The 27,710-nt window shown below is 40.0% G+C and overlaps 1 protein-coding gene across 1 annotated transcript in view; it reads left to right on the plus strand.

Annotated features, from left to right (window-relative positions):
* The first annotated feature begins 6,602 nt into the window (after positions 1 to 6,602).
* Positions 6,603 to 27,710, plus strand: part of PTAR1 (protein prenyltransferase alpha subunit repeat containing 1) — a 28,366-nt gene continuing 7,258 nt past the window's right edge. The window contains exons 1-5 of the mRNA XM_014942665.1: positions 6,603 to 6,702; positions 12,874 to 13,043; positions 21,102 to 21,168; positions 24,139 to 24,243; positions 27,377 to 27,590. Coding sequence (XP_014798151.1) covers positions 6,617 to 6,702; positions 12,874 to 13,043; positions 21,102 to 21,168; positions 24,139 to 24,243; positions 27,377 to 27,590 — 642 coding nt within the window. The 5' untranslated portion in view covers positions 6,603 to 6,616. The remainder of the gene's footprint in view (positions 6,703 to 12,873; positions 13,044 to 21,101; positions 21,169 to 24,138; positions 24,244 to 27,376; positions 27,591 to 27,710) is intronic.

Genomic DNA, 27,710 nt, shown 5'->3' on the forward strand with positions numbered 1-27,710 from the left:
GGATAAAAGAAGAGGGCAAGACCGGAGGGGAACCGGTGTTGCGGCTTGAAAAGGTCTGCCAAGGGCTGCAACCCCTTCGGGCTGTGACCGCCGATCACTGTGTGCTCCTGCTCGGGGTGAGTTCCGCGACTCTGGCGACGGAAAATAACTGCAGTCAATGTGTGGTGATGCATTATGTAGAGAAGATAACAAGACCGTATGCTATGATCCAAAAGAACTCCCTTAAGGTTATACACAAAACTGTTATTTAACTCATCATGAAATAGAAACAGGAGTAAAATATGAAATTCCCACAGTTGCTAAAAATCATTAAAATGTAGCTAGTTGTTATGTTTGTGGTGGAAGATCCTGTGTATTAGGAAATATAAGACCCAGTTTTTTAAACTGATACACTTGGTCACACAAGGAATGCAGATAACTGCAGTATACTAAAGGCAAAAGAAAATCCAAAATTGGCACCAATTTGGCAAGTATTGACTCAATTAGAAACAAAACCGCGAATCAATACCATAAAAAAAGAAGATGGGGGATTGTGAAATGTGTTCACCTGATTCGTGTTAATATCTTTAACTGTTCTGTTTGTCCTTGTGTGACCATGGGCTTGGGAGAAGCGGGATTGTATGTATGTAGTTTCTGTTTGTTGTAAGAACCCCTAAGGAAACCAGTTTTTTGTTACTGGCCGCGTGGTGCTGAGCGGGAGGGGTCTGTGGGGCACACGCCTGGAGTCGGGGGTCATCCTGGGGGTGAGCCAAGGAAAACACATAGAAGATTCCAGAAGGTGAGGAGGGCATGCGCCAAAGAAGACAGGCCTATCATTAGCATAGGCCAACCTTTGTATGAATATGTATTAGGAGAAGCGATATAAACCCAAAACGGGACTTGCACGTGTGTGCCTTGGTTGAGTGGAGACTCCCGGTGCACCCAGGGCTGTTTGCTTGTCTTTACTCGTTTAATAAATTGTAAACTTTAATTGGAATCCTGTTTGAGGAAAAATCATTTATCACAAAAGTAACATTAAACAGCAACAAAACTATCTGAGATATATTCAGCTATAGCATGTTTCCAGAAATATTTTAACTCCTCTTTAAGTACATTAATGTGCACCTAGCAGAGCTCCTCCCTAGCAACATCCTTTAAACCTTCTCCAGATTAACAACTACCCTCTCCTATTCACCACCTCAAAGCTACTTTATGTAAAGAGGTATTCAGAATGTGAGTCATCAACAGCACTACAAAACCATAACTGGAAAAGATGCAAACTGAAACAGCACTGGCAGATATCAAAACCACATACATATGCCAAGAATCCTTCTATTTGCTTCCCAGCCTTGAAAAGAAAGGCGAGATTTCATCCATCCATTATACTATGGGTCCACATGTATTTTACCACCAACGGGACTAAAAATGTAATTTCAGCACTTACGGTATGGTGGAACAAACAAGTCCCCAGTTCAAAGTAAAAGTCACTCTTGATAGCATCTCCCTATTTCCAGCAATCCCTGTTAGTATCTGCATAATGCACTACGGCATTTAAGGTTGCCTGTACCAGGACTGAGTATTGCAGGATCTGAAGGCTTCAGAGGTGACAGCTGTTAATCTCAATAGTCCTCTGCTTATTGGTGGTTTTACATTATCTAGCTTGATTGAACTCATTGAGGCTTAAACAAAATTGTTCACTTCTATCAAATCAATACATTTTGAAAAGTTTAGAGGGGGGGCGTAAAGGAAGACCTAAATAAATGCTGGAATAATCTTTATTTGTAGTCACTGAAAAGCAAGTTCCTGAACCACAAGTAATTATTTTATACAGAGTTTCCATCCACTCTTGAGAATTTAATCTGAACAGCATTGCCTGACTTCTGAGAGCTATGGATTCACAAGCTGAAGCCTCGATACTATAAAAAATTAATCTTCTACTCAAAACAGGATAGATGGTGCACTGGTACCTCACACGTACCTCTCAATCTGTTTGGTAACTGCACTGGAGGTCAAATTCCATTTAAAAATTGTAATTATTTAAGACATTTTATTAAAACAGTTCAAGAAGCCAAATCAAATGAAATATTCTCCACTTAAAAGACCACATTTGGAGTACTGTGTCCAGTTTTGCGCTCCCTGGAGCAAGAAAGATACTGACATAATGCAGAGTCCAGGGGGGGTCACTAAGGTGGCCACGTCCTGGTACACATGACGTGTGAGCAAAGGCTGTGTGTATCACTGCCATCTGAATTTATGCCCAAACCTAAAAATAGAATGCAAAAAGCCAAGGGCTAAGTCCCAAAAGTCTTCAAGTATACAACTCTGAGTACAAAGTGTTCAAAAAGTGCCAGAAGAAGAAGTCTTGTGTCAACTCTCCTAATAACAGCAGATAAAAAAATGTACATTTTACATACATAGTTCTTCTCAGTTATTTTATATTCATGCAAAACAAAACACAAGATTTATATTGGAAGTGTCAGTTCATTTTTGAATACATTTACAGAAGCTCTGCCAGCAAATTTCAGACCTTTTCATTTTATTGGAGCCTATCATTACAAGCACTGCTAGTCTCTTAGTGAAGAGAGAATGACACCTTACATTAATGTAAGAACACAATGTTGGATTTGCACTTTGAACTGTGTTTCAAATGAATACTTGAGATAAGATTGCTTATACTCTAACCAAGAAGCATTGTTTACCTCCATGGACATGTAATTGCAGTGGATGCTAAATATGACTCCTATTATCTAGAAAGTTTTGCCTACAGAATTCTATCAACATAAAAACTATAAGAAAGCACAAGTACTAGTATGAGCCAAGAAAAGATTTAAGAGATTTGATTTAAGGGTTAGATTAAGGACAGGAAAATAACTGAATTCGGGAGAGGGAAGAAAAGGTTGTTTCCTTTGAAATCGAAGGCTCGTGCTCCTTACCTATAGTTCTCTGAATGCTTTCTTTCTCCCATCTGTCTACCATAATGCTGGATTGAGACTGGAAAAACATCTTAGGGGGACGAAGAAATTGAGAAAGTAGGTAGGCGGACTGCCAGCACCAGTCCAGGCTTTGAAAACACATTTAGTAGCACTGGAATAGGCCAGCATTAGGCCTTGTGGGTAAGGCAAGGATTCAGACTGAAAACAGTTAACACACAAATTCAGGAGAAGACCAGTTAAACTAATTGTTGCTGTTACCACCGTCCTCTGGACTATGACAATTTATGGTTGAACTAAGAGATGCAAGATGCCATCATCACAAGAAGTCAATGAATGGTAAAAAACTGATAAACTGATAGGAACGGTATAAAACTGGATAAACTGACAGTTGCAACCACCATGAGTCACTGGGATATTACAAACACTGCTGTTGGTTTGCCTCACATCTTGAGATCAGTGGTGGCAATTAAAGGTTAAGACTGTAACTACTCTTTGGGTTTATATGATAGGGGGTAGTCACATTGGTCTAGAGAAAAGTCAGTTCTAATCTGAATTACGCGCTGTGCTAAAACAAGCCTGTGAACTAGCTTTTTTTTTCAGTTCCAGCTGTAACATAAGAGAGGGATAACAGCAAAGGAATCCAGAAAGCCTTGTCAGGTAGTGGGTACCCCTGTAAGCACCATGCATGAAGCTTAACTTAAATGCGGTGTGGCAGGTTGTTGCAAAATTAGAGCAAAGGAGAAGGCCTGTATATAGGTTTAGGTCTTGGTGTCAGTTCAAAGCAAAAAGCTAAAGAAAAAGAGGTGAACTTAAAGGAAAACTGGAAGAGCAACAGGGAGACTAGCACAGACATTGGCAAAAAAACAAACCCAAACAACAATGAAAAATCACTGGTCGAAAGCTGTAAACACCTGGACTTCACCTTATCCTATATAGAGAGCAAGTTCTTGTGCAAGACCGGCAACACTCAGCTAACAGGACTCAGGGCTCCACCAAGTCCCCGTTGCAAAGCACAGTGAGGGACTCGCCCTGCAGGACCAAAGGAGGCTCCTGCCTCCTTCCATGCTTCTCACCACACCACATGCCACCCACTGCAGTGGTAACTGGCATTGGAAGTAGCAAAAACTTACCTTCCCCCTAAAACTGCTGGGCTAAAGCTATCAACACGCTCCATTGTAAGATCTCCAGAGCAGAATGCTACCATTTATATTGAATGCTCACTTTTCAGAATTCAATGCTGCTTTAAAAACACAGGATTGTGTTTCAACTATGTTAATATACAGTTTGCCCCACTTACAACTGCCAAGAGGACAGTTTTAAGCTGTCGTGTGGTTTCAGCACATCCATTAGCTCTTATGGATGGCTGAATTCAACCTCTCAATTATGCTGCTTTGCAATTACAGTCAAGTCCCAAATGGATGCGGATATTCTTTAACTTTTGAGCTTTTAGTAAAAAATCAGATAACATTTACAGAGAAAATAATGGATTACATACCGATATAATTTCAAACTTGTTAACTTCCTTTTCCCCAAAATTGTTTATTTTTTCTTCTATTAAAATGAAATGTAAACTGAACATAACTGAAGAATCCGCAGTCTTATGCAGTGATGATGCTAACTTCCACTGTTCTCAATACAGCAAAAAAGATGCAGTCATGGAGTCTCTGTACACTCAATTGCAGGATTCCTTGTATCCTTAATCAGAGAGAGGACCTACCTCAGACAAATTGTTTCCAAGATTTTTGACATCTCCCCAGATGTCCTAAGAATGGATTTCCCAGGAAAATTTCTTTTCTGTGAATAACATACATATAATTCTTAGATTATTTAGTGATGTTGCATTTTCTACAGTTAACTCTTATGTGCTATGTGAAATTTAACAAAGGTATATTTTCTGAAATAATTAATTATAATTACCCCAAAATTACAGCAAGTAAGTATGCTTGGCTGACAAATCAATAATCACTCCCAAAAGCTTCCGTGCACCATCATGTGCATTAGTACCAATGCCTGCTTTATAAGCTTTGAAAATGTGTGTACACAATTTAAATACATCTTATTATGCCATTTAAATAAAAATAATATTCTGTCCTCTTCAAAAGGCATGCGTGAAGTCATACACAGGATACTGTCAGTTAATTGCACTAACTACCTTTGCAACTTGTAAGCACATTAGTAGTTTTGCTGCAATGCTCAGTACTTTCAGAACAGAAACAGAACAGAAACAACATTGCTGTTGACTGCTTTTCACATGTACCCAATACTAACACTAAACTGAAAAAAATAAATGAGCAAAACCAAATGAAAAATTAAGACTGTTAATCCACTGAGTAATTTTGGCATGATTAGTGACATTTTAAAGGTGTTGCTTTGAGGTCTAATTCACCAAAACCTCTTTACGAAATTCAAACTGCTTATATAGCTGGAAATACTTCATTTGCTGTGTTACCTAACTGAAGGTGAATTTGCTGCTTTTAACAAATTTGAAATAAAACCTGTACACTGCACAAATTGCACAGAACAAAGCGAGAGCCTGAAAAGGTGTGCCATCAATTAGATCATAGAATCATAGAAACATAGAATGGTCCAGGCCGGAAGGGACCTCCAAAGGTCATCTAGTCTGACCCCCCCCGCAGTCAGCAGGGACACCCCCAACTAGACCAGGTTGCCCAGGGCCTCGTCGAGCCTCTCCTTGAATATCTCCAGGGATGGGGCCTCAACCACCTCCCTGGGCAACCTGTTCCAGTGCTCCACCACCCTCACAGTAAAGAACTTTCTCCTAATCTCCAACCTAAATCTGCTCCCCTCCAGCTTAAAGCCATTTCCCCTCATCCTGTCACTGCAGGCCTTTGTAAACAGGTTCTCCCCAGCCTTCCTGTAGGCTCCCTTCAGGGACTGGAAGGCCAATATTAGGTCTCCCCAGAGCCTCCTCTTCTCCAGGCTGAACAACCCCAGCTCCCTCAGTCTGTCCTCGCAGCAGAGGTGCTCCAACCCCCTGATCATTTTAGTGGCCCACCTCTGGACCCGCTCCACCAGGTCCATGTCTTTCCTACATTGAGGGCTCCAGACCTGCACACAGTACTCCAGGTGAGGTCTCACCAGAGCAGAGCAAAGCAGAATCACCTCTCTGGACCTGCTGGCAACACATCTTTTGATGCAGCCCAGGACGTGATAGATAAAGTTGGCAAGGCAAATGCTCAAGGTTTGGGTTGGAAAGGACCTTAAAGGTGATCCAGTTCCAACCCCCCTGCCATGGGCAGTGACACCTCCCACTAGAGCAGGTTGCTCAAAGCCCCATCCAGCCTGGCCTTGAACACTTCCAGGGATGGGGCCTCCACAGCTTCTCTGGGCAACCTGTTCCAGTGCCTCACCACCCTCACAGCAAAGAATTCCGTCCTGACATCTAACCTAAATCTCCACTCTTTCAGTTCAAACCCGTTACCCCTCGTCCCACCGCTACGCTGATAGAAAGAGTCCCGCCCCGACAAGGGCAAACGCGGGTGCCGCGGGCAGACCCCAGCCCCGGGGCCCCTTCCCGAGGGACCGAGCGGGGCTGAGGCGGCGGGAGGCCGGGCCGCTCCCGCTCCCGCTCCGCCCCGCCGCCTTCCTTACCCGCGGCTCCCCGCGGGGGCCGCTGACCCGGAAGCGCTCAGCCCGCCCGGCGCGGCGCGGCGCGGCGGGGGCCGGCTGGCGGTAGGCGGAAGATGGCCGAGTCGCCGGAGGAGGTGGCGGTGCTGGTGCAGAGGGTGGTGAAGGACATCCGCAACGCCTTCCAGCGCAACCCGCACATGTGAGTGGGGCCGGGACCGGGGGGGCTGCGGGCGGGCAGTCCCCCCTGCGCCGCTCCTCGGCCGGCGGCGGCCCCGCTCCCTCGCCTTCGGGCTGTGGGGGTCCCCGGCGGGGGCGGGCCGCGCCGCCTGCGGTGCCCCGTTAGGGCCGGGTGCCGGCCCCAAGGTCACGCCGTGAGGGGCGGCGGGGGCCGGGCTGGCTTTCCCCAGCCGGGGCTTGGGGTGGGCCGGAGGGCCGGCGGCGTGCCTGGGCTCGGTGGGGGCGGGTCGGTGGTGCCGCACGTCTCCCGTGCCCTCCCGCCTCACGCTTCGAACCGGCCCCGGCGGCCGGAGTCGCTGCCGGAGGCCCGGCTGGTAGCCGGCTCCCTCAGCCTGCCGGCAAAAACAGCCTCCTCGGTAAAAAAATAACTTCGTTGCGGAAACCGGCATGGACTCTTAGAATCTGGAAGCCATGAGTATCTTTTTTTTTTTTTTTTTAATAATAAAGAGGAGTCCTTAAGTGAACCCTGCTGGAATCTGGGGTTTGGCGGCGTTTGGCCGGTGGTGTAGCCCAGCCGGGCCGGGCCGGGGGGCTGCCGGTGGCAGAGGCAGAGCCGTAGCAGGGTCACAGCAGACCTTGGGGGCCGAAGCCTTGTGCAGCTCGATGAGTGCCACCTCGGAACCTGGCACTGGCAGAGGTGCCAGCCCTTGTCCATGGGTGCCGTTTCAAGGAAGACAAACAGAATGACGGCGTGAATACAAACTACAGTTACTGCTTTCTTGTGAGAGTCGGGTTTATCTAGCAGTCTGGGGGTCAGATGGTCAGTGTTTTTATTTTCCTTTCCACTGCTGGCCAGCCCGGACACCCACATTTAGGTACCGCCCGTATTTCTCTGTCCTTCCCCGTCTTTTGTTGGTTTAAGTCACAAACTGTTTAGGGAAGCAGTTTTCTATCTTATTTATGTAAAGCCCGTATTGGTTTTGGCAAATGAGGTAGCGCATGATGGATAACAACTTAATAATGTAAGTACAGTGTACTTGTGTCAGTTGGAAATGCTGCAGTCTCTGAGGTGGTGGCCTATTAATCTGCTCCAGAAAATGGTATGCTGAGCAACTACGTAGGAAAATTTTACGGGCCCTTAATTTATGCCTTTGCTTAAAGGAAAGGATTAGAATGAGTACCCTCGTGTTTCCATAAATGTAGTAAGCAACTTGGGTGGGTGGCCAGGTTTTAAAATACAGCATATGGATGCTGTTTAAAAAAGAACTGCATTTTGCCATGAAGCTTCATTTTTAGGTTGTGAGGCAGAATGTGCTGTAAACAGCCAGTATTTGTGAATGAATGTTTCTGATGCTTCTCAGTTCCTACTCTTTTGCCAGAATTCTTTATTGGTAGCAAACTTTGAGCTTGTGTTTTTGAAGAGTATGCTGCTGTTGCCATTTTCTTTCCTAGATGCAATCTCAGAGATGGCAGTAGGCTGTAAGAGTTACGTGCTCTAAGGCTAACGTGCCATGTCATGGTTCGAGTGAGGAAGCACGAGCTACTGCTAGTTTACCCCCTGAAGAAGAAAATGGGCAATTCTATCTGCTAGATTTCTGAACTACTGTACTCAAAATGGAACTGTGCGTGGCCAGTATAAACTGCAGGCCCTTTGTTATGATGCCTGTTTGCCTCTGGAGCACCAGGTTGCAGCCATGCTGGCCAGATGTTTTCATGTACCTCAGAGACATCTTGTCTTCCTGATGGTGGCCAAGACAGTAGTAGCCAGCTGTAGTCCCTGACAGATGTTACCCTCTTGAATTGAGCAGGCTGTTTGTGTCACAGATCCAGATGTGAATTCTTTTGCCTGGCATCTCCCTGGCTCTAATGAAAATAAGGGGTCTGCCATGTGCACGTTTTTCCTATTTGCGTCTCATACTTTTGTCCCCTACTCATCTCTCTTCCAGCATTTGTTGTCCCTTGTCTTTGACTGTTTGTTTGCTTATGCCCTTCGCATCTGTCAGAAGGGGTGTTTTGTTCTGGCAAGTTCACAGTTTTGTAGGTTTTAAAAGGGGTGTTGTCTCTGGTCAATATTAAAATGTATGTAAAAATACAGTTTTATATTAAGTAGAACATTGGATTGTTGTTTCTTTTTTTTTTTGCTTTAAATTAAATTTGCAGGAGGACTGTGCATCTTGTTGAGCTTACTTCTTACTAAATATACAACATAAAATTCTTTTTGCCTTGTCTTGTTGGTAGCTCTGTTCTCTTCAGTCTGATAACTGTGTCAGCATGCTAGTTTTCAATTTTGCAAGGCTATGAAATTTACTGGAAGATATTTTTATCCAGTCTTTCAAGCATAGGTTGTATATACAAGCTATCCCACTGGAACTGAACGGATCACCAACAGTGAGCAGATCAATGTATACTTTCTTCTTGAACTTTGCTGTTCTTTTGCATGAGAAGTCAAAGAGTAATAGACTCACTTGTCAAAAAAGTACATGAATTTGGTGGGTGTAATTGGAAAGATGAACTCTTACGTGGTAACCCAGCATTTCTGTACAAATCTGAGGATTTTTTTAAATTCTAAAAGAGAATCACGTGTATATGATGCCCTACACAATAAGGAAAAGAAAAAACAACTTTAAACTCTTGGATTTAGGCCCCCTCTTCTTTGCCTTTCAAGTGTTGTAAATTCATTAGCCATGTAGTGTTTTCATGAGACTTATTTTAATGTAATGTAATATATCTTTCAAGTGTCCGTGCTCCAGATTGTCTTCTGGCATTAAAAGCTTTTTATAATTGCAGAAATACTCAACGACTTGGGTCCAGACTTTATTGTCAGTAGAATTGTCATTGCATTGTATCCACTGATTGTACCTCATTCATATCTCCCAGCCATGATTTAATATCCTCTTCCTAGGGGAGAGGTTAGCTTATTTTAAAGATGACCTTCCAGAACAATGTAGGAGAAGGTAGGTCCCTTCACATGGGGTACTGAAGCTGAAGACCTGTCACGGCAGCATCACAAGAAATGCCTCTTCCCTACTGCAGTTTTGTGAAAGAGAGAATCTTTTATATCATCATGGTTTTAAAAGTTTAAATTAGGTTGTCTAGGGTTTGTTTTGGGGAGGGCCATGGAATGGCTGAGCCCTGTAACAGCTTGTCAATAATGTTCTGCCACGGCTGAGGTTTGCACTATGGTCCAGGAACGGATTGTGTGGCTCCACGATCTCCCTGGTCGAGGTTTGCACTATGATTCAGGAATGGATTGTGTGGCTCCATGATCTCCCTGGTCTCGTCTTGCACAGTCTCAGCACAGGCTGAAGGAGCTCTGTAATGGCTGCAGACTTCATGACAACCCTGCTAAAATTTTCCACGAAGTTCTAGCTGCTTCCATAGGGTACTTTAGGAATGTGAACTAGTGTGGTATCCTGTAAATATAGAGATATTACATGTAGTTTTTGGAACATGGCTGTGGTACTTGCTTTGAGGGAAATAAATGTAAAGGCACCAAATACCTTCTAATATTCAAGAGACAATAACAGAAAAGTGGGAGATCTTGGGAAATAAATCAAGGTTGAATGCAGGCATTCTCAAGCAACATCTCCTGAGCTGACAGACTTGCCCCATACTTACTCCTGCTGCAGTCTGGAGGGGCCTTCAGGAGCAGAAATAGATGGTTTTAATTAATTGTTTTGGCTGTGAAATAGGCACCCCGCCTTAGATAAATCTGCCCTCCTGGTGTTTTGCATTGTGGATTCTGTTACTTCTCAGGAACTGAATGCAACATACGATTTCTGAACCACGCGGATCATCAGAAACAATACCAAGATGTTGGACACAACTTTTCTACCAAATGATGAGCCCTGGTTTGCATCTTAGCAAAAGCTGTGTAGTTGCCAGATAAACCATTTTTTGTTTTCCACCATGTCTTGGTGAATTTCATTTTGCAGTGGTCTAGTCCTCAGCGGATTTTGGCTGGAGGAATGTGTTCTGGAATTGACATGTTTCAGGCTGACTTGTCATCTCTGTGCAAACCCTACCTGTCTGTCATTTTGGCATGTTTAAAGCCATGTTGTGAAACTCAGCTCACCCGAGTCAGACCTTTTGTATTTGGTAAGAAGTGAAGGTGTGGATGTAGGTGTTTGTTTTTTCTTTCTCTCCTTGCTGTTTACTTTTGGTGGACTGTAAGCAACAGCTGGTAAATTCTTGCGGTAATTCACAGAGTTAATTAGCAAAACTGTGGGTGACTGCATCTTCATTGGAAATGGGGGCCTGTATGTCCTTATACGCAAGGCCAGGCAACATTTGGCCAAGGATTGGGTTTAACATTCATAAAAGAAAGGAGCCAGCAGTAGGTACAAGCTTCAGGCTCTAAGGTACCGTGTTGAAGAAGCAGACTGGAATGTCGTTTTAGGTCTATTCTGACTAGCTTCCTGAAGAGTTTAACTTTTGTTGAGTGGAGCAGAAGGTATGAGGATCTTGCTTTGGTACCCATGGCTTGCAATTGGTGGGGTATGAAAATGCTGGTTTTCCTCTCGCTGGTCTCAGATGATCAGGGAAGGATAAGGGACGGGTGTGTGTCTGGAGACAGCCAAGGGATTTGCACATGCCTTACATTGAGTTACTTGTGCTCTTTTTGGTTTTTGATGTATGTTGCAATGTATGGAAGATTAAATCAGGTTTCTAAATAAGCAAGTATATTCTTAAACAAGCACATTGTGTAATTTTTGATTACTTTAGGTAGTAATCCAATGAGGACACAGAACTAAATTGGTACACTCAAGTAGTCCAGTAACAAAATTGGTTTACGATAATTGAATTGGGGCTGTGGGGTTGACCCTTGGAATGTGTCTGTAGACTTTGTATTGAGAAAATGTAAGAGGGAGGATTTGCTTTCTATCTGACATCACAAAAGATCTTTTTTTTCCTGCCTGAGATCTGAGGTCCTTCCTCTTCAGCAATAAAATTTTCCGCTGAACACAAGTTGGTGGTGAAATCATGCATAATGGAAAAGTATAAAATAATGTTGCTTTCTGTCCAAGCAAGTGTGAATACTTGACAACCTGTGTTTGTTTTTAAGAAGCTATTAAAGCTGTTCTTCCAACATCCCTTCATGCTAGGGAAAGCTGAGGAAAAAGGAAAATACGTTATGGCTCTTTGAAACTAAACAGCCGAGTCTCTTCTGCTCTGTCTGCTGATAGGAATTTTTGTGGCCATCACTGTTTTTGTTTATTTAAAGGCTTGATTAAAGCCTCCCATACAAAGTTGCCATTTAATTAGATTGGCCTCTCTGCCTGAAATCTTCCCCCTGTTCAGCAGGCTGCCTTGCATAGGAGAAGGTAAAATGGGACATGTGGAAATACACATGTTGCTGTCTATGTGATTTACTTCTGCGCAATCTTTGGCTTCAGAGCACCTGGTCACGCTGCTGCAGGGCACTCTGGAAGCTTTGGGTCAGTTAGGTGCCTCTGCTGGTTAATGTGTCTTCTCTTACAGGAGCAGTTAGAGCTCCGTCGCATCTCTCACAAAGCAAGGGTTACTTGCCTTAATTCAGCTGGTTTAAACTGCTTAGGTGATAACAAAAAATATAAAACAGGGACCTTCCTCATTTGGGATCTTTGGGAAAATCTAATAAAACTTTTCCAATTATCTTAAAGTGAGAAGAGCCAGAATCACCAAAATGAATCTTCCTAGAGAACATTTAAAGAATTTGGAATTCATGCTGGCTTATCTAATCATGGTGCTATTACCTCCAGAGTCTTCAGCAAGTCTTAAAATATTTCTGGTTTTCTACTAATACAACACTGAAGAACTAATAGAAAATTTTTATGGTGACTCATAACTCAAAACCACAACTGGCTTTTATATTGTGTCTGAATAAATTGTACGGGAGTTAAATGCATTTACTTTTTTTGCACAATTTAAATTTTTATTCATGCCTTAAAACATGTTTGAATCATTTATTTGCCAAGTTAATATACTGCATGAGTTTTGCAGAGGATGGCTTTCTGAAAATGCTTTTTGTCATACCTGCACTCCAGCAAGAATCAAGAAGGTGAATTGAGGGTAATGAACACGGATTTCAGTAAAAACAGGGAAAATGATGGTGGACTGACTGGGTGGGAAGCATTGCCATTCTGCTCTATTGAGAAAAGTAATTGGCATCTACTGGAAATAATTTTAATTATGTATGTTTCTGTTTTTTAAGAGATGAAATTGGATTAATACCCTGCCCTGAAGCCAGGTATAACCGAAGCCCTATCGTCCTGGTAGAAAACAAGCTTGGTGTGGAGAGCTGGTGTGTCAAGTTTCTTTTGCCATATGTCCACAATAAACTTCTCCTCTACAGACAAAGAAAACAGTGGCTGAACAAAGATGGTAAGTTACCCAGTTGGATGATAGTCTATTATGTGATTCTTAGTGCACATTTTTTATTAATCATAGAATCATTTAGGTTGGCAAAGACCCTTAAGATCATTGGGTCCAACTGTAAATGCTATAAAGTCCATCACCAAACCGTGTTCCTAAGTGCCATGTCTACACATCTTTTAAACACCTCCAGGGATGGTCACTCAACCACTTCCTGGGAATTATGTTCCAGTGCTTGACAACCCTTTCGGTGAAGAAATTTTTCCCAATATCCAGTCAAAACCGCCCTTGGCGCAACTTGAAGTTGTTTCCTCTCATTGAAGAGACCAACCCCCCACCTCACTACAACCTCCTCTCAGTTAATTGCAGAGAGCGACAAGGTCTCCCCTCAACCTCCTTTTCTCCAGGCTAAACAACCCTAGTTCCTCAGCCATTCCTCATAAGACTTACCCTCTAGACCCTTCACCAGTTTCGTTGCTCTTCTCTGGACACGTTCCAGGACCTCAGTGTTTGCCTTCTAGTGAGAAGCCCAAAACTGGAAGAGTACATGAGTGGGGCCTCATCACTGCCAAGTACAGAGGGACAATCATTTCCCTCGTCCTGCTGGCCACACTGTTTCTGATCCAGGCCAGGATGCCATGGCCTTTCTTAAAGCCAGTTTAACCTGTTCTGAAAGAACTGACTGTTACTGGTGGGGAGAGCAGGCTTTGGATTGTGCATCTTGGCATCTTAAATGAGTTGTAGCAACCTAAATGAGTTGTAGGTTTGCTTAGTTGAAAATCTGAATGCTTTGTCTCACGCCAAGCTGGAAGAGTTAGAAGGAGATGAGTTATTCCCTAGAGTAATTTAGGGGAGTGATGTTAATCTTTACAGAAGGAATTTTGTCCTGCTTTCCTGAGTCAGAGGGAAAACTGTGGTGATGTGTGGACCTAAAGTAAGAAACAAGTGCAGTGTTTTTCAGGTGTAGGGGTACCAGAAATCATTAGTTCATACATCTTGGTAATTGCAAAGCTTTATTTCCTTTTTTATCTTTTTGTTTTGGTTTGGTTTTTAGTTTGTTTTACTTGCATGAAAAATACTTTCGTATATGTGGTCTACTTTGAATATTTTTTTTAAGAATTATAATTGTGTGTGACATGGGAGATACTTGACAGTGTCCTATTGTGTTCAGAGCAAGAATGAAGAAGGGTAAATGTAGTTTAAGCAACTATTTATTTTTTTTGTTCATGGTTTCAGTTCTCATCTGAGTAGCAGTCAGCATAAAAAAATGTTCTTACTGTAGGCTTATGTCAGTGTCTGGTGTTTGTTCATGATCTTTTTGAGGCTTCTTACTTGTATCTTCTATCTGCTGAGGCATTTGTAACATTTTTGTGTCCCACAAGGAGGGATATCTTTTCTATTGAAGAACCAGTGACCACTCACAGAATTCAGTTTGAGGCCCTTATCATATTGTAAATTTTTTTCTGCTTGCGTGAAACTAACCTAATGTATAATGGTTATGTCCATTGTGCCTTAAAATTATTGTCTTGGACTATGTTCCCCTCCTGGAATGTACCCAACAGCTACCATCTATTGGATTGTGTTGATTGCAACGGTATTCTCCCTGATTGCTTGATGAACTAGTGGGTTAAATAATTATGCTTTAAATAGTGGGATGCTGGCAGACATCTGATGCGGACTCTAGCATCTAGGTGTCATATAACTAACATGCTGTGCTGTCTTGAACATGTATGTTTTGAGAGTAGGTCTGTGTAGATCAGGAAAGGAGTTAGTAACATCTTTTTTTTATTGATAGAACTGCCATTCACTTTCCTCTTTAATATTTTATTACTATAGTCTGTGTCACCTTAAGTGGATGAAGCCAGCTGTGCACTTCCCCTCATTAAAGCAGAGGGTAAGGGATTGGACAGATGGTGTTAGATGAGTCTATTAGAAATGTGCATTTGAGCTTCTTTTGCATGCAGGGACAGTGGAGGAAGAATCTTGGCAAGGGAGAATTCTTAAGGCAATGAATGTTGCCTACTTTTCTTTGACTGAGGGTGGGGTCTGGAGTTATGAAGCAGACTTTTAATTCCTTATTACAAACACATGGATACAGAACGCAAGCATTTTGAAAAGAGTAGCATTAAATGGCAGAGAAGGTTCGTAATGTGAGCATAAATGTGCTTGCCTTCTACTGGATATGGAGAGTTCATACATAGGAACTTCTTAGCTCTTTGCAAACAAGATCATGATAGAGAGGAACCCTTTGTACTGGTAACATAGTCTCCAGTGCTTGCTGTGTACCTTGGGTGGTGTTAGAGTGACAAAGCACTGGCTTGATACTTGGAGCTCATTTTCCATTCAAAAGAGTAGCTTAAGAAAGCTGAAGTGGTTTCTTTTTTTCATGTATTGTTGTGTATGACTGACCTTTGCATTGTCTGCATTTTATTTCTGTCTAAGAGATATTTTTTGTGTGTTTCCTGCACCCCCCAACAGAGGGTCATTATGTGATTACCTGAGAATTGTTTCATGCACTTCTTAAATTTTGCATTGTCCTTTATTTTTTATTTTCACATCATTTATTTTCTTAAATATTCTTTCTCATTGCAGACATCTTTAAAAGACTTTTATTCCTAGGGGATGTATATGTCTAACGTAAGTAGCTTCCATTTCTTACTTAGTCTCTGTGGTTTATGGTTGGACCTAGTAAGCCCTGGATGGTTTTGATAGCTGCCACCAAGTTCCTGGTGATGCCTTCAGTTCTGATTGCAATCAGATCACAGTCACTGGTTTCTAGTTCTGGATTTATAATGCAGACAATCATACAATTCAATAAAAAGAGCTTTATATAAGGAACATAAATAACATTGACTCTGATGTGTAGCCAAAACCAAATTTTAGCATTTAAAGAGCTGATCTTGTTAGCAAGACCAGTGGTTCTTGTTTCAGTGGTTTTTGCAGGTCTGAGGTAGGAGTTTGTGAGGTGTATTTTGATTATGCTGCAGATCTTCAGCAGGGACACTTCTTATTTCCATCTCAAGTGTTAGAGAGAAGTCCTCCCCTGGAAACTGACATGCAGACAAAAGCTAGTTGTGTCAAGCCGAAATGCAAACCACTGAGATTTGTGTCCATTCACACCGGTCCAGGCGCTTTGTTGCGGTGACGCTGTGGCACCTGTCTGTCCCTCCAGGATGGTAGGGTGTGCTGACTCCTTGGGGAGTGTCTCTGCTTCCCTCCCAGATGAAGCCTTGCAGAACCCTTCCTCTCAACACACAGATCATAAAACTGTGTTGGTAAATACTGGAGTGTTATGAAGCTTAGGTAAGCTGTCCCTTTGTTGCGACTTGTTTGGCTTTCTTCTTTTAAAAACAAAACTTCACTTTCCTTTGTTTCTTCAATTATAGAAATCAGTGTAAAATGTGCGAAAAGAGGTCATCTACAGCATTTCCACGCCTATTGAGGTTTTGTGTCACTGCTGGAAAACTTGATCAGGACCTCACTGTTAATAACCTGCTTGTGAAACAAGGTGCAGCTTTAGTATGTTTTACCATAATCAAGTTTCACATTTGGTAGGAATTTTAGCAGACTCTGAACTGCATTGGTAGGAGGAAATGAAGGTGGAAATTTCTCTAATTTTGCGTAAGTAGGTATACTCTATGAGGAGATGTTAAGTTTTCTGTATGCTTGAAATATCTGTAAGGATTTTCCTCTAAATTCCTTGTTGTAGACAAAAGTGCATGCTGGAATTTACCAAGGTAGTTGTTTTCTTCTAAATGTAGCGAAGGGATAGATTTGTTTATTGCTGCTGCAAAACTCAATTGTATATTCTGTTGATGCTTGTAATGAACAGTGATTGCAAATGTAGTCTCTTGTTACCTCTTTTGTCTTGGTCGTATTACTGTGATCCATTTTAAATAGAACAGGGAAGAAAAACAGTGTGTTGATTCAAGTGTCTGCTTTCAGATGTGTTTGGTATTTTTTCTGGCATGATCATGAAAGAAGGAAGTGCTTTATAATCAGTCATTGACAGCTTACTGTAACAGATGTTTAATTTAGTTATGTTTTCTTTTAGATACTTGAATAAGATGGTGTCTTGGAATCCAGAATCATGACTGCTGCTCTTTTTGCTATTGTTCCAGTTTAGAAATCCTAATTTTGCAATATGTTTTTATGCTTTCTCCAAAATATCTTTTTAATTTATGCATCCATATTATTTCTATTATCACAAGATGGTGTTCTGAAATTGCTACAAACTTTTCTCTTTTTATGCAAAGTAACGTTGTGCATACTCCCAGAATGTCCTTACTTTACATAAATGCGTGTTACTGCTTTTACAACACTCTCCTGAAAAGAACATCTTAGTGCAATACACTTATGAAAATAAGAATCTGGATACAGCTGTATTTAAAAAGAAAATGAGCTAAAAAAATTTTGTTATATTTGTCCTTCGGCAGTGGGGGAGACTTCCATGTACAAAAGGACATGTGTGTTGTGAGCATACTTGAGGTTGTAGTTTGCTTAAAATATATCTAGCAGAAAGTACTTTTGAATGGTAAATAAAAGACGCTGTTTTGTGTTATTGATACAGATGGAACTAGCTGGCAACTACTATCATTGTGTGCCATATCTGCCATAAGCTTTCTATTGAAAAGTGGCTCAGAGGTTATTAAAATGGTGTCATTTGACATCTCTGGCTCAGTATCCACACTTCATGAAAGCTTCATTTGTAACTGGTTAATATATAAATATTAATCACTTGCCAATATATAACTATTAATCACAGACCTCTTTTGAGAAAATGACAGAGCACGTGCTTAACACTGCAGCTGCAGACCTGAAGTGGAGTGTTCCTCTAGTGCTGGTGTACCTGTTATTGTGGATCTGGATGTAGGAAGCACACACAGACTCAGGGTTTGTGGATAACGTTGATCTCACAGAGCTGAGATCGTTTGAGGAGCAGTGTTTGTGCCTGGATTGCAGGTTTATGGTTGGACTTGACAATCTTAAGGGTCTTTTCCAATCTGAATTGGAAATTATTCTATTCTATTGTTGTGTAAAGCATCAAAAAACGTTGACATGAAAGAATCAAGTATTGCTTTGAGATTTTCCTTTTGTCTGCTTCTTTCCTTTGGTAATGTTTAGGATACCTCTGTAGCAGGAAAATGGACAAAATGGTAGACAAAACTTCTGTTTAAGTTTGGCTTGATTTAGTGCTGTTCCAGGCCTTTGACGTTACTGGAATAACTGTTAACTGTTAAGATGTTAACTGGAAATCATAATTTAAGATGATAAACAAACTGTATTCTTCTGAGTGGGGTTATGTATACTATGAAAACCATTTCTAAAAGGTAGTCAAAGGACCAAACTAGACTGTAATAAGCTTTTGCTTAACTGTAGCATATACAGTGGTAGTACCTAGTAATTACTAAACCTCTTATTGTATTCACAAAATCCAACTGTCAAAAGTTCGGGATTTTTTTGGTGACTTAATTCAGAACTGCCTCTAATCCTGCTCTTTTTTTGCGGTATTTTTCCATGTCTCTACTTTTCTTCTTATCCTGCACTGCAGTTTCATTTACCTTTTCCTCCTATAGCAAACACCTTTTTCTCCTGTAACAAATGTAGATGTTCTGCAAACAGATCTCCTTTATAGCACAACTTCCCATGTTTGAGCACTGGAGCCTTTAGATTCAGGGTTTTTGCATTTGGTGGTGGTGGGTGTTGTTATTGTTTGTTTGTTTTTGTAAATAATCAGATTTGTCAGTTTTTGTCAATAACCAGTTGGGGAGAAAGTCAGCTGGATGGGGTAGAAATGCAATTAATTGAATAAAGGTATTTAGCCTTGCTTTGTGTTATCCACAACGCTGGCACTTCCAGACTTTTTAAATTTTTTTTTTACCTTGAAGAAACTCTCAGTTGCCATGTAGTGAGTATTTTGAATTTGATGTAAAGATTTATGTTACCTTCGAAGAGTTATTATTAGCTCTTAGCCTATTACATTTTGAAAGGCAATTTGTGTGCATTGTTTATGACACAAGGTAATAATAGCGGAATAATCAGAGCATTTAAATATGTATATTCATGATATGTAAAATTGAGAGTTTTAAAACTATATAACAACTGCTAATATTGTGAGAAAGTAAAATGGAAAACCTACATGAAACATGACAGCTCATGATTTTAACTGTAGATCCTTATAACTGGTGTGTTGTTAAATGTTGCCACTAAAGTTTTTTGAATGTAAAATTGAAACAGTAGGCAGTAAAACACTTAGGAGGTGTTTAATTTTACGTATGTGATTAATCCTGGATATTTCAATCCAGGGCAATTGATCTGTATAAAATTAAATAGGTGTTGAAGCCCTTTGCTGGTTCAGGCGTTGGGTAAGTCAAAGGAAAAGCTTTGTACATTTAGGCAGCAAATTAGGAGGAAGCTTTTTGCATATGAGGAGTAGTCATTCCCTGCCAACAAAGAGGGGTTTAAAAGGAAATCTTTCATTAAAGGAAAAAAAGGTCTCAGCTAAACCCCATGAAAATAGAAAGTTAAAATAGTTCCTTGAGATTACTTTTAAAATATCACCCTAAAAGCTTAGTGCAAGATCGACAGAGGACAGTGAAGAAATTTCCTCTTTCCTGCTCCCCGTTTTACATGATGGCCTAACATCTTCCTCCTAAGTGGGAACGTCATGGGAAACACAAGGTTACTTTCTGGAACATAAATGAAAGAGCAGTCATACAATAATATGCAAAGGAATTCCACTTTTTGAGTCACTTAAATATTAACTTCTTTCAGAGTCCTGGTTCAAAGATACATGAAGCCATGTTCCTTTGCATTTTAAGTTAATATACTCCATTATTGTTGCGTTTCATCAGTGTCTTTTTAAAATTTCATTTTGCAGTCATATTAACTACACTAACCGGAGATCTAGTTACACAAGAGACCTTCTTTTTCCTTTTCCTTTTTTTTTTTTTTCCCCTTAAAAAGTAATAAAGTGCCTCTTACTTGCTGGAAATCACCTGAAGTACAATTGTTTTAATGTGTTAAATGCGGGCTTATTAGGAGGGAGTGTAGCCAAACTTTCTTGGCAGTAAAAGGCTGGATAGTCACCATCGGTTTTGAAGCAAGTTTCTTCTTCTTACTCAGTTGCAAAATTACCTTGTAAATTTAAGAGTTGTGATTGCAGGACAGGTTAACTGATGTGACGCTGCATCTCCTGGGAGCAGAGATTAAGGGAGCCAACTCAGTGACAGTCCTTAGTATGTCAAACTTATCCTCGTGGATCCCCACCGATTACTGTGGTGGGACTCAAGTTGCCCGAGTGGTGCAGTGCAGAGGAAAAGACTAGTTACAACAAAATTACCCTTCCATTCTTAGCAACCATATACCTCAGTGTTGCTTCTACAGCACTGTTAAAAATAAGTGTAATACGTAAATCTACAGTCTGTGCAGTGCTTAAACACAAGGATGCAAACAAATGTTCCATGTGTGCTTTTTTTAGTGACTTACTCTTAAAACCTCAGTCTGAAGCAAGGCTGTCACTTTAGAATATATTTAAAGTTTTATGGTGTTTCATTTTCCTAGCTACAGGTTTTTTATAGTATGTGTATTTTTTGTAACAGTATAGTATATGGCAGCCATCTGCAGACTTGTACTGAAATAGTATGATATATTTTTGATGGTACTTTCTTATTTTAAAACTGTTGGGTTTTCTTTGAAGAATTCTCCGTGTATGATATATACGGTGTGTCTGCAATTTAAATCACTAAATACTCAAGGATTCTATGTAATGGCTGCCCCTCACTGAGGACAAACTGTATGTTTGATTATAGCAGAAATTTCAAGCTAAAACTTCTTAACTGTAAGTTGTTAGCAAGACGGAAGTCCTTCATTTTGCTCCCTATTAAATTAAGCTAGCATTTCTTCTGGAATGAGACAGAGCAGTGATTTTCAGAGGTGAGCATCTGTAGGTACAGCAGCCTGCAGAGGAGAGGATTTGAGGATGGCCACAGAGTAAGCGAGTGAAGAGAGAACGCTGCTAAGTGGAAATCATTAATAATATTTGTGTCTCTTGTTCAATCTTACTAGAGCTGATAGATATCACGTGTACCCTGCTGCTGCTGAACCCCGACTTCACCACTGCTTGGAATGTGAGGTATGTTGCACTCAGAGAATGACATCAGCAAGACCTGAACCTTATGTGTGAGTCAGCGGTAAGCTTTGTTTTTGAGTGGTAATTAGTGACACAGCAAGAGCTTTTCATCTAAGGAGTGCTGAAGGAATGTTAAAAATCTCAAAATCTCTTCTATCCTGTATGCCTTGCAAATAGTTTCAGACTGCCTTTTTTTTTTTTTTTTTTTTTTTTTTTTTTTTTTTTTTTTTTTTTTTTTAATTGTAGTGCAGGCTAAAGATGACACCACATGTGAAGGCATGTGTTTGGTCCTCATTGCTGGGGGATACAAGTCCCATTGAACTGCCACTCCTGTCACTTAAGGAAGGCCATTTGTAACCTTTGAATGGGCATATCCTTTTTGCTGAATCACATGGTGCCCAACTGATGACTGCTGTCTGTCTTCACTGTTTTCATTTTACCCCTCTTTGAATAATACACCTGAGTCATTTTGAGATACCAGTTCAATTTGCTGCCGTTACCAGCGCAGCTGATCAAAGCTAAGTAGCCCTCAACAGATACACTGCAAGAGAAGGGGAGGAAGATGGCTGTCTTTTATTCCAGACACGTTCTCCCCAACCCTGCTCCTTTCTTGTTCCTGTTGGGATTAGTCTATCTTCACCACTGGTCATACTGCAGCACCTGTCCTGGAGTCATTATGGAGGAAGAGCAGGAATTTAAAAATCTCCTTGCTCTTAATGGAGCCCAGAAGCAACAGTTGTTTACAACCCTGTAATCTGATAATTTTTGTGTAAATCTCAGAGGTGGGGGATTATTCTCTTTCTGCTACCTAGGTAAGACTGGAGACAGTCTTAAAGGAATAGTTCTAGAAGGGCTGGAGAACTGTCAGAAATTTATGTGTTAGTGTCTGGGAGAGCTCTCATTTAATATAGGACTTTTGTAATTAAGATGCATTGTTGCAGTAGGAAGAATTAACAAAATGACCTAGAAAGACGGCGGCTGCAGATAGCTGTCAGCCCTAGATATGGCATATTCAGCCTTTATTTATTTTTTTTCTCCTTTCTGCTTTCACTGGTAGTGTAGTTCTGAGGGATTCTGCTGTGATCTGCTTCTTTCTGAGGATGAAAATGATAGCAAAGGGCTTACTGTCATGAAAATGTATAGATTGAATAGCTTTCAAGTGATAAAATGGAATCAGGACCATGTATAAGAACTAGAGCTACTATAGTAATGTAATCTTGTGGTACTTAAAACTGAATTCAGGTTTCTGTTTTAGGTTTTGTGGAATTTTTCTTTTAATGTGAATACATCTATCCTTCTCAGTCTGGCTTTTTTTATTCCTGGCAGCTGAAAGAGTTTGCTCTTATGTACATGAGAGTAGTTCCAAGTTGTAAATGGAATTAAAAATGTTAAGGAATAGGGTTGAGGATTGTTTTTTCTCTTTTATGACATTCTTGGTTTACCAAAGTATAGAAATTACTACAAAACGTGGCCTTGCTCCCCGAATTCTTGGCAGTGGCCTGGCTGGCAGTCCGTCTTTGAAGCTCCATTTAGCATTTAGAGAGAAGCTGTTGTTATGCCAGCAGGTCAATAGCTGTGGAGTTTACCACCAAGCCTGCTCTAGCCAAGGGACTATTTTGCTGAATCTGACCCTGCATTGTTCTAGGGTGCTGCTGGGAGTTGGCTGTTATGAAGGGTAGGCAACTAATTGGCACAGCGTTTCAGCTTCTCTTCTATTCTGTGAAATTCCTACTTCAGTAAATCACTTCAGGTGTAACTTCAGGTCAAAGCTATATGTGTGGCATATACAGTCACAGAGTAGAGGACAGACCATCTTCTGCGCAGATGCTGAAGGTAAATCCTTCTTCTGAGCTAGTATAAACTGGGAACTAATTGTGTAGGGCTCGGACTCTGCTTGCAGAACATGATGGATCTGCCCTGGGTTGATTGTTTTCATCTTGCTCAGAGGATGTTTGTTGTGCCGGATTCATCTTACATTCTCCACACACAAATTCACTGCTTTATTTTAAGGGAAAAAAGCATCATAGGCAATAAGTCACCTAAAAAATAAAAGTGTAATAGCTGTTTACTGAGTAGCACCCCTGCACATAGTGTTTCCTGTAGAATTTATTGACTCTTTCATTTTAGATAGTGGGAAAAGGAAATCTCTTCCTTGCAAAGGAGATAGGACTTCCAGAGCAAGAAGACTGGAGTGGTGGTGTGGAAGGCTAATGAATTGTAATATGCTTGTATAGGTTTGTCATTAATTTATTAATGTTAATTAGAAGTGACAGGGACTATAACCTAAACCACGAGAATTGAGCAAGAGCTAATTGTGTGGTGGAGGAAGGCATGCTAAAGAATAGAAGACATATGTCTCTTCTTAGAACTTGGAAGGAAATCCCTTTTATACTGAACAGGCAACAAGACATCTCCAGTTGTTAATCATAATTTCAGTTATCCTGTGTTTTTATAGGTTGAAAAATCTTCCAAGTTAAAATGACCAAAATCATTATGTAAGTGATTGTAAAGGAATTGTGTGGGTATTTTTGTTCTTGCTGGCACATACAATTGATGGAAAGTCAAAAGACATGAGGTAACAAGACAACAGGCATTACATATGGCCCAAAATCCTTGGCTTTCTGATTAGTAACAGAAAATTTGATGGAGAGACACACTCAAATACCATTGACTCAGTGATTTCTGCGTAGGTTTGGGAACCAATGCATTGTGTGTGTGTGTGTGTGTGTGTTCAGATTAAAATAAAGTTCTTTGATCTGGTTTTATTTTACTGGGCCCAGCTGAATGCAGTGTGCTTATATATCTAGCAGAGTGGGACGGGTTAGTCCACCAAAAGCTTTTAAAACTCTTGTAGTTTGACAGCGAGGTTCTATTATGATACAAAGGAAATGGCATGCTATTTGTTATTGGGATTTGTGTTCTTGCTTTCAGGTTACTACTTTTATTCATACAAATTTATTTTATCTTTTGTAGGAAAGAACTAATACTGTCTGGCACTTTAAATCCACTTAAAGATTTGCATCTTGGAAAACTGGCGTTAACCAAGTTTCCAAAGAGTCCAGAAACATGGATTCATAGGTTTGTTTCCCTTGCCTTCTCACACTTAACCGTTTTTCCTAGGGCTTTTTTTCCTGTGCTTGCATTAAGGAGAACCGTAGATGAAAGAGACATCTAGAAATATAGCAGATTCTTTGAGCCACTCATTTGAGCACAGTAAAATACTGTGCTTTGGCTTTTGAAGATACCGGCCTATATTTTACCTTAGAACTAAAATCATGTGCACCTTTTTTTTGCTGCATTTTTTTTTTTTTAAATAAACTTTGGAGGTGGGATAAAATTCCCTAAAGGTTTATCATGTCTTCCAGCACCTAAAATTCTCAGCCTGAGAATTCTGATTCCATCAATAGTAAGTATTTGAGCATTGTGGGTTTCACCCTCTTTCCCCCCTCCTCCAACTTACTACTATATTGCTGTCTACAGGCATTTCAGAAAGACAAGAATCTGTAAAAGCTAATTTTTATAACCGAAGCTGGGTTCTTTTCCAATCCAATACTGGTCATTTTGGTCTGGTAAATTTATTTCTATCATTTCTAACTTAAGCAATGTCATTAAGTCAGCACTACTAAATATTAAAATAACAGAGCACAGTTATCTTTTGGAAAAGATAACTCCAGAATTACACAGATGCACAAAGCTAACTATCTCACTCATAACTGAGTGGACATAAAATGCCTGTAGCACAGCCAAATAATGTATAGACCATTGCTCAACTTTGTTTAAAAAAAACAACCAAACAACAAAATCTTGGTGTGTGTGATTTTTTTTTTTTTTTCATGATGTATTTCTCACAGGATAACTTGTCCTTTTATAGACAGCCTTAAAAGAGATTTGAATCTAACACATTATAAAGCAGTTCACAACGTTTGTGTTTCACAGGTCCAGCATTAGGACAACTGTGAAGTTGTTACCCCATTATGTTTTTGATAGAGTATGAATGCCTTAAAGCTTCAGTTGTACTGATAAAATAATTTCAAACAGAAGTGCAAAAAAATAGAATGGGGCAATTATAAAATTCAGTAAGACGTATCTAATTTTTTTTTTTTCTTACACATGGCAGATACCCTCACTAAAGATGTCAAAATACCTGCCATACATTTTGCTATATGACCTTTTGCTATATGTTTTGGGGTGTTTCAGATAGATCTTGTGCATATAGAGTCAGTATATCTATTGAGTGCACAATGGTCACTGAATAATCCCACGTTCATTTGTGGTAATTCTAGGAACTGCAATAGTAATAGGAACATACAGAATCTGCATGCACAGTAGCAGAAGAAATTGGATTTCTTTTCTCCATATTTATTGGAGAAAATGTTCTCTTAAAAAATCTCTGAAATAATATTGAAATATTCACTAGGTACCAGCAATACATTTAAAATCTTCTGAGGTTGTGCTTGTCTTCCATTCTTCCCATGCAAAAAGTCTAGAACATAGCTCAGGTTTCATTTTTAATTTTTTTCTTTTGTAGCCACAGAGACTATAAATCTGTGGTTTTTTTGACATGATCTTGTATATATAATTTAAAATATTCTTATTTTAAGTAACTGAAATAATTTTAAGAGCAAAATAATTGGTCTTTTTATTATTTTAATCAGAAGTCAATGTTAATGAACTAATATTTATCTTTTGTTAAAGGAATGACTCTCTACTTATTTAGCTTTCATTCCTAAACATTTTTAGAATCTCCCATTTCTTGCAAGTCTAGTGATTGAAGTGAAAAAAGACATTTTTAAAAAGCAAAAATTAAATCTTAAAAATAACTTTATTTTATGAATTGTGGTAATTCAACAAAGAGCATGGTTTATTTGGCTGTAAGTCTTTAGTTAAAACAAATAGGAATATGGTGTATGAGTACTGGCTTCAATCCACTGCCTGTGATTTCTGCTGAGAAATGCAGTCAGTTGTAGAAAGTGCACTCTTATAAATTATCTTTAATATTGTCTTCTGATAGGTTGGTTTTTTTTTAATAACTAAGATAAAAAGACACAGTGTAAATAAAAAAATACCAGTGAACAAGAATATTACAAGTGTTTGAAATGAGAGAAAAAGCAAATGGACTACCAAATATTTTTTTAAGATTGATTGGCTTGTCTAGTTTTTATTTTTATATATATATATATAAAAACATATGCAATTTTATATGTCAGTTGCAAAATAGAATTCTCACTTTAAAGAAAATTAATTTATTATTTTTATTTAGCTTATTGATTTCCTCTAACTAGGAGTGGCACCTTTCTGAATGTAGCTATTGGTTGGTTTTGGAACGGATGTGGGCCAGTACAGAACAGAAAAACCTCTATGTCACAGACCAGTTGATGTCAAACTTTCCAGAGCATTCCACGTGGGCCTGTTGCAGTTCTCTTGACACATGCTGCTGTGTGGAGGTCTACACATCTGTGTCCCATTTTGTAGGACCCTTTTGTGTAGAGTCTGCAGATGCAAGTTTTCTGCAGCATTAAGGACACCTCTCAAAATACTCATCTATAAATACTACTAAAGTACGACTAAAAGTCCATAATAAAATTAAAAAGCCATGTATGAATCTGCCCTTATCTCAGTCACTTCAAATATATATAATTCAGCAGTAAAAACATTTGTTTTGGTTATGTCTGTAGCCCTTGAAACTGTAAATCTTTTGCACTTTTTTTCTGCTGGTGATGTACGGAAGCTAATTAGTCTTGCTGTGTGCAGTAGTGACTAATGCAAAAAATATGAAGCACAGTTAAATTTTTTTTTAATGAATAACTTTTTTTGGTCTCATTTTGGATACTTTAATGCTATGCAAGTTTCTGAAAGAGGAGGTTGTTGGAAATCTCATGCAGACAGTTCTTGCACTTTTTTTTCTTCATTAATCTGCTGTTTGTCCTGTTTCCATTTAGTATGCTTTAAATAGCTGTGACCACTTACAGTGAGTGAACAAACAAATACAGCTGGAGTTAAATTATTTTGGAGAGTGACCATAAAGTCTTAGTTTTCAATATGGAAGAGTTTAGATGGTTATGTTTACTACTGTTTCTTACTCATGATCTATTTACAGCGTAGTTCAGATAATTGAAATATTAGAGAGTCTTAGTTGATTTGTATAAATGGAAAAACATTTTTTCTCTTAAAATTGCTCTCTCACCATTAACACTGTACATCATTTAACCAGACGATGGGTGCTGCAACAACTAATTCAGGAAAACTCCTTGCCCAGTCATGCAACTAAAGGAAACTTGGGAGCAGCACCTGTGGAGAGAATTCACCGGCTGGTGCAGGAGGAAATGAATGTCTGCTCTGAAGCTGCTGGGAGATACCCAAGCAACTACAATGCCTGGTCCCACCGCATCTGGGTTTTACAGCATTTGGGAAAGCTGACTGTCAAGGTATAATACAATAGTGGAAAAAAGTCTTATATTTCCTTGTCTGGAAAAAAGAAAACACTGTTTTGCTAAGCAGATCCTATGATGTGAATGGAGAGTATCATACAAAGCTAGCATGGGTAG

This window comes from Calidris pugnax, unplaced genomic scaffold (assembly GCF_001431845.1).
Source record: "Calidris pugnax isolate Ruff unplaced genomic scaffold, ASM143184v1 scaffold109, whole genome shotgun sequence".
Classification (NCBI taxonomy): domain Eukaryota; kingdom Metazoa; phylum Chordata; class Aves; order Charadriiformes; family Scolopacidae; genus Calidris; species Calidris pugnax.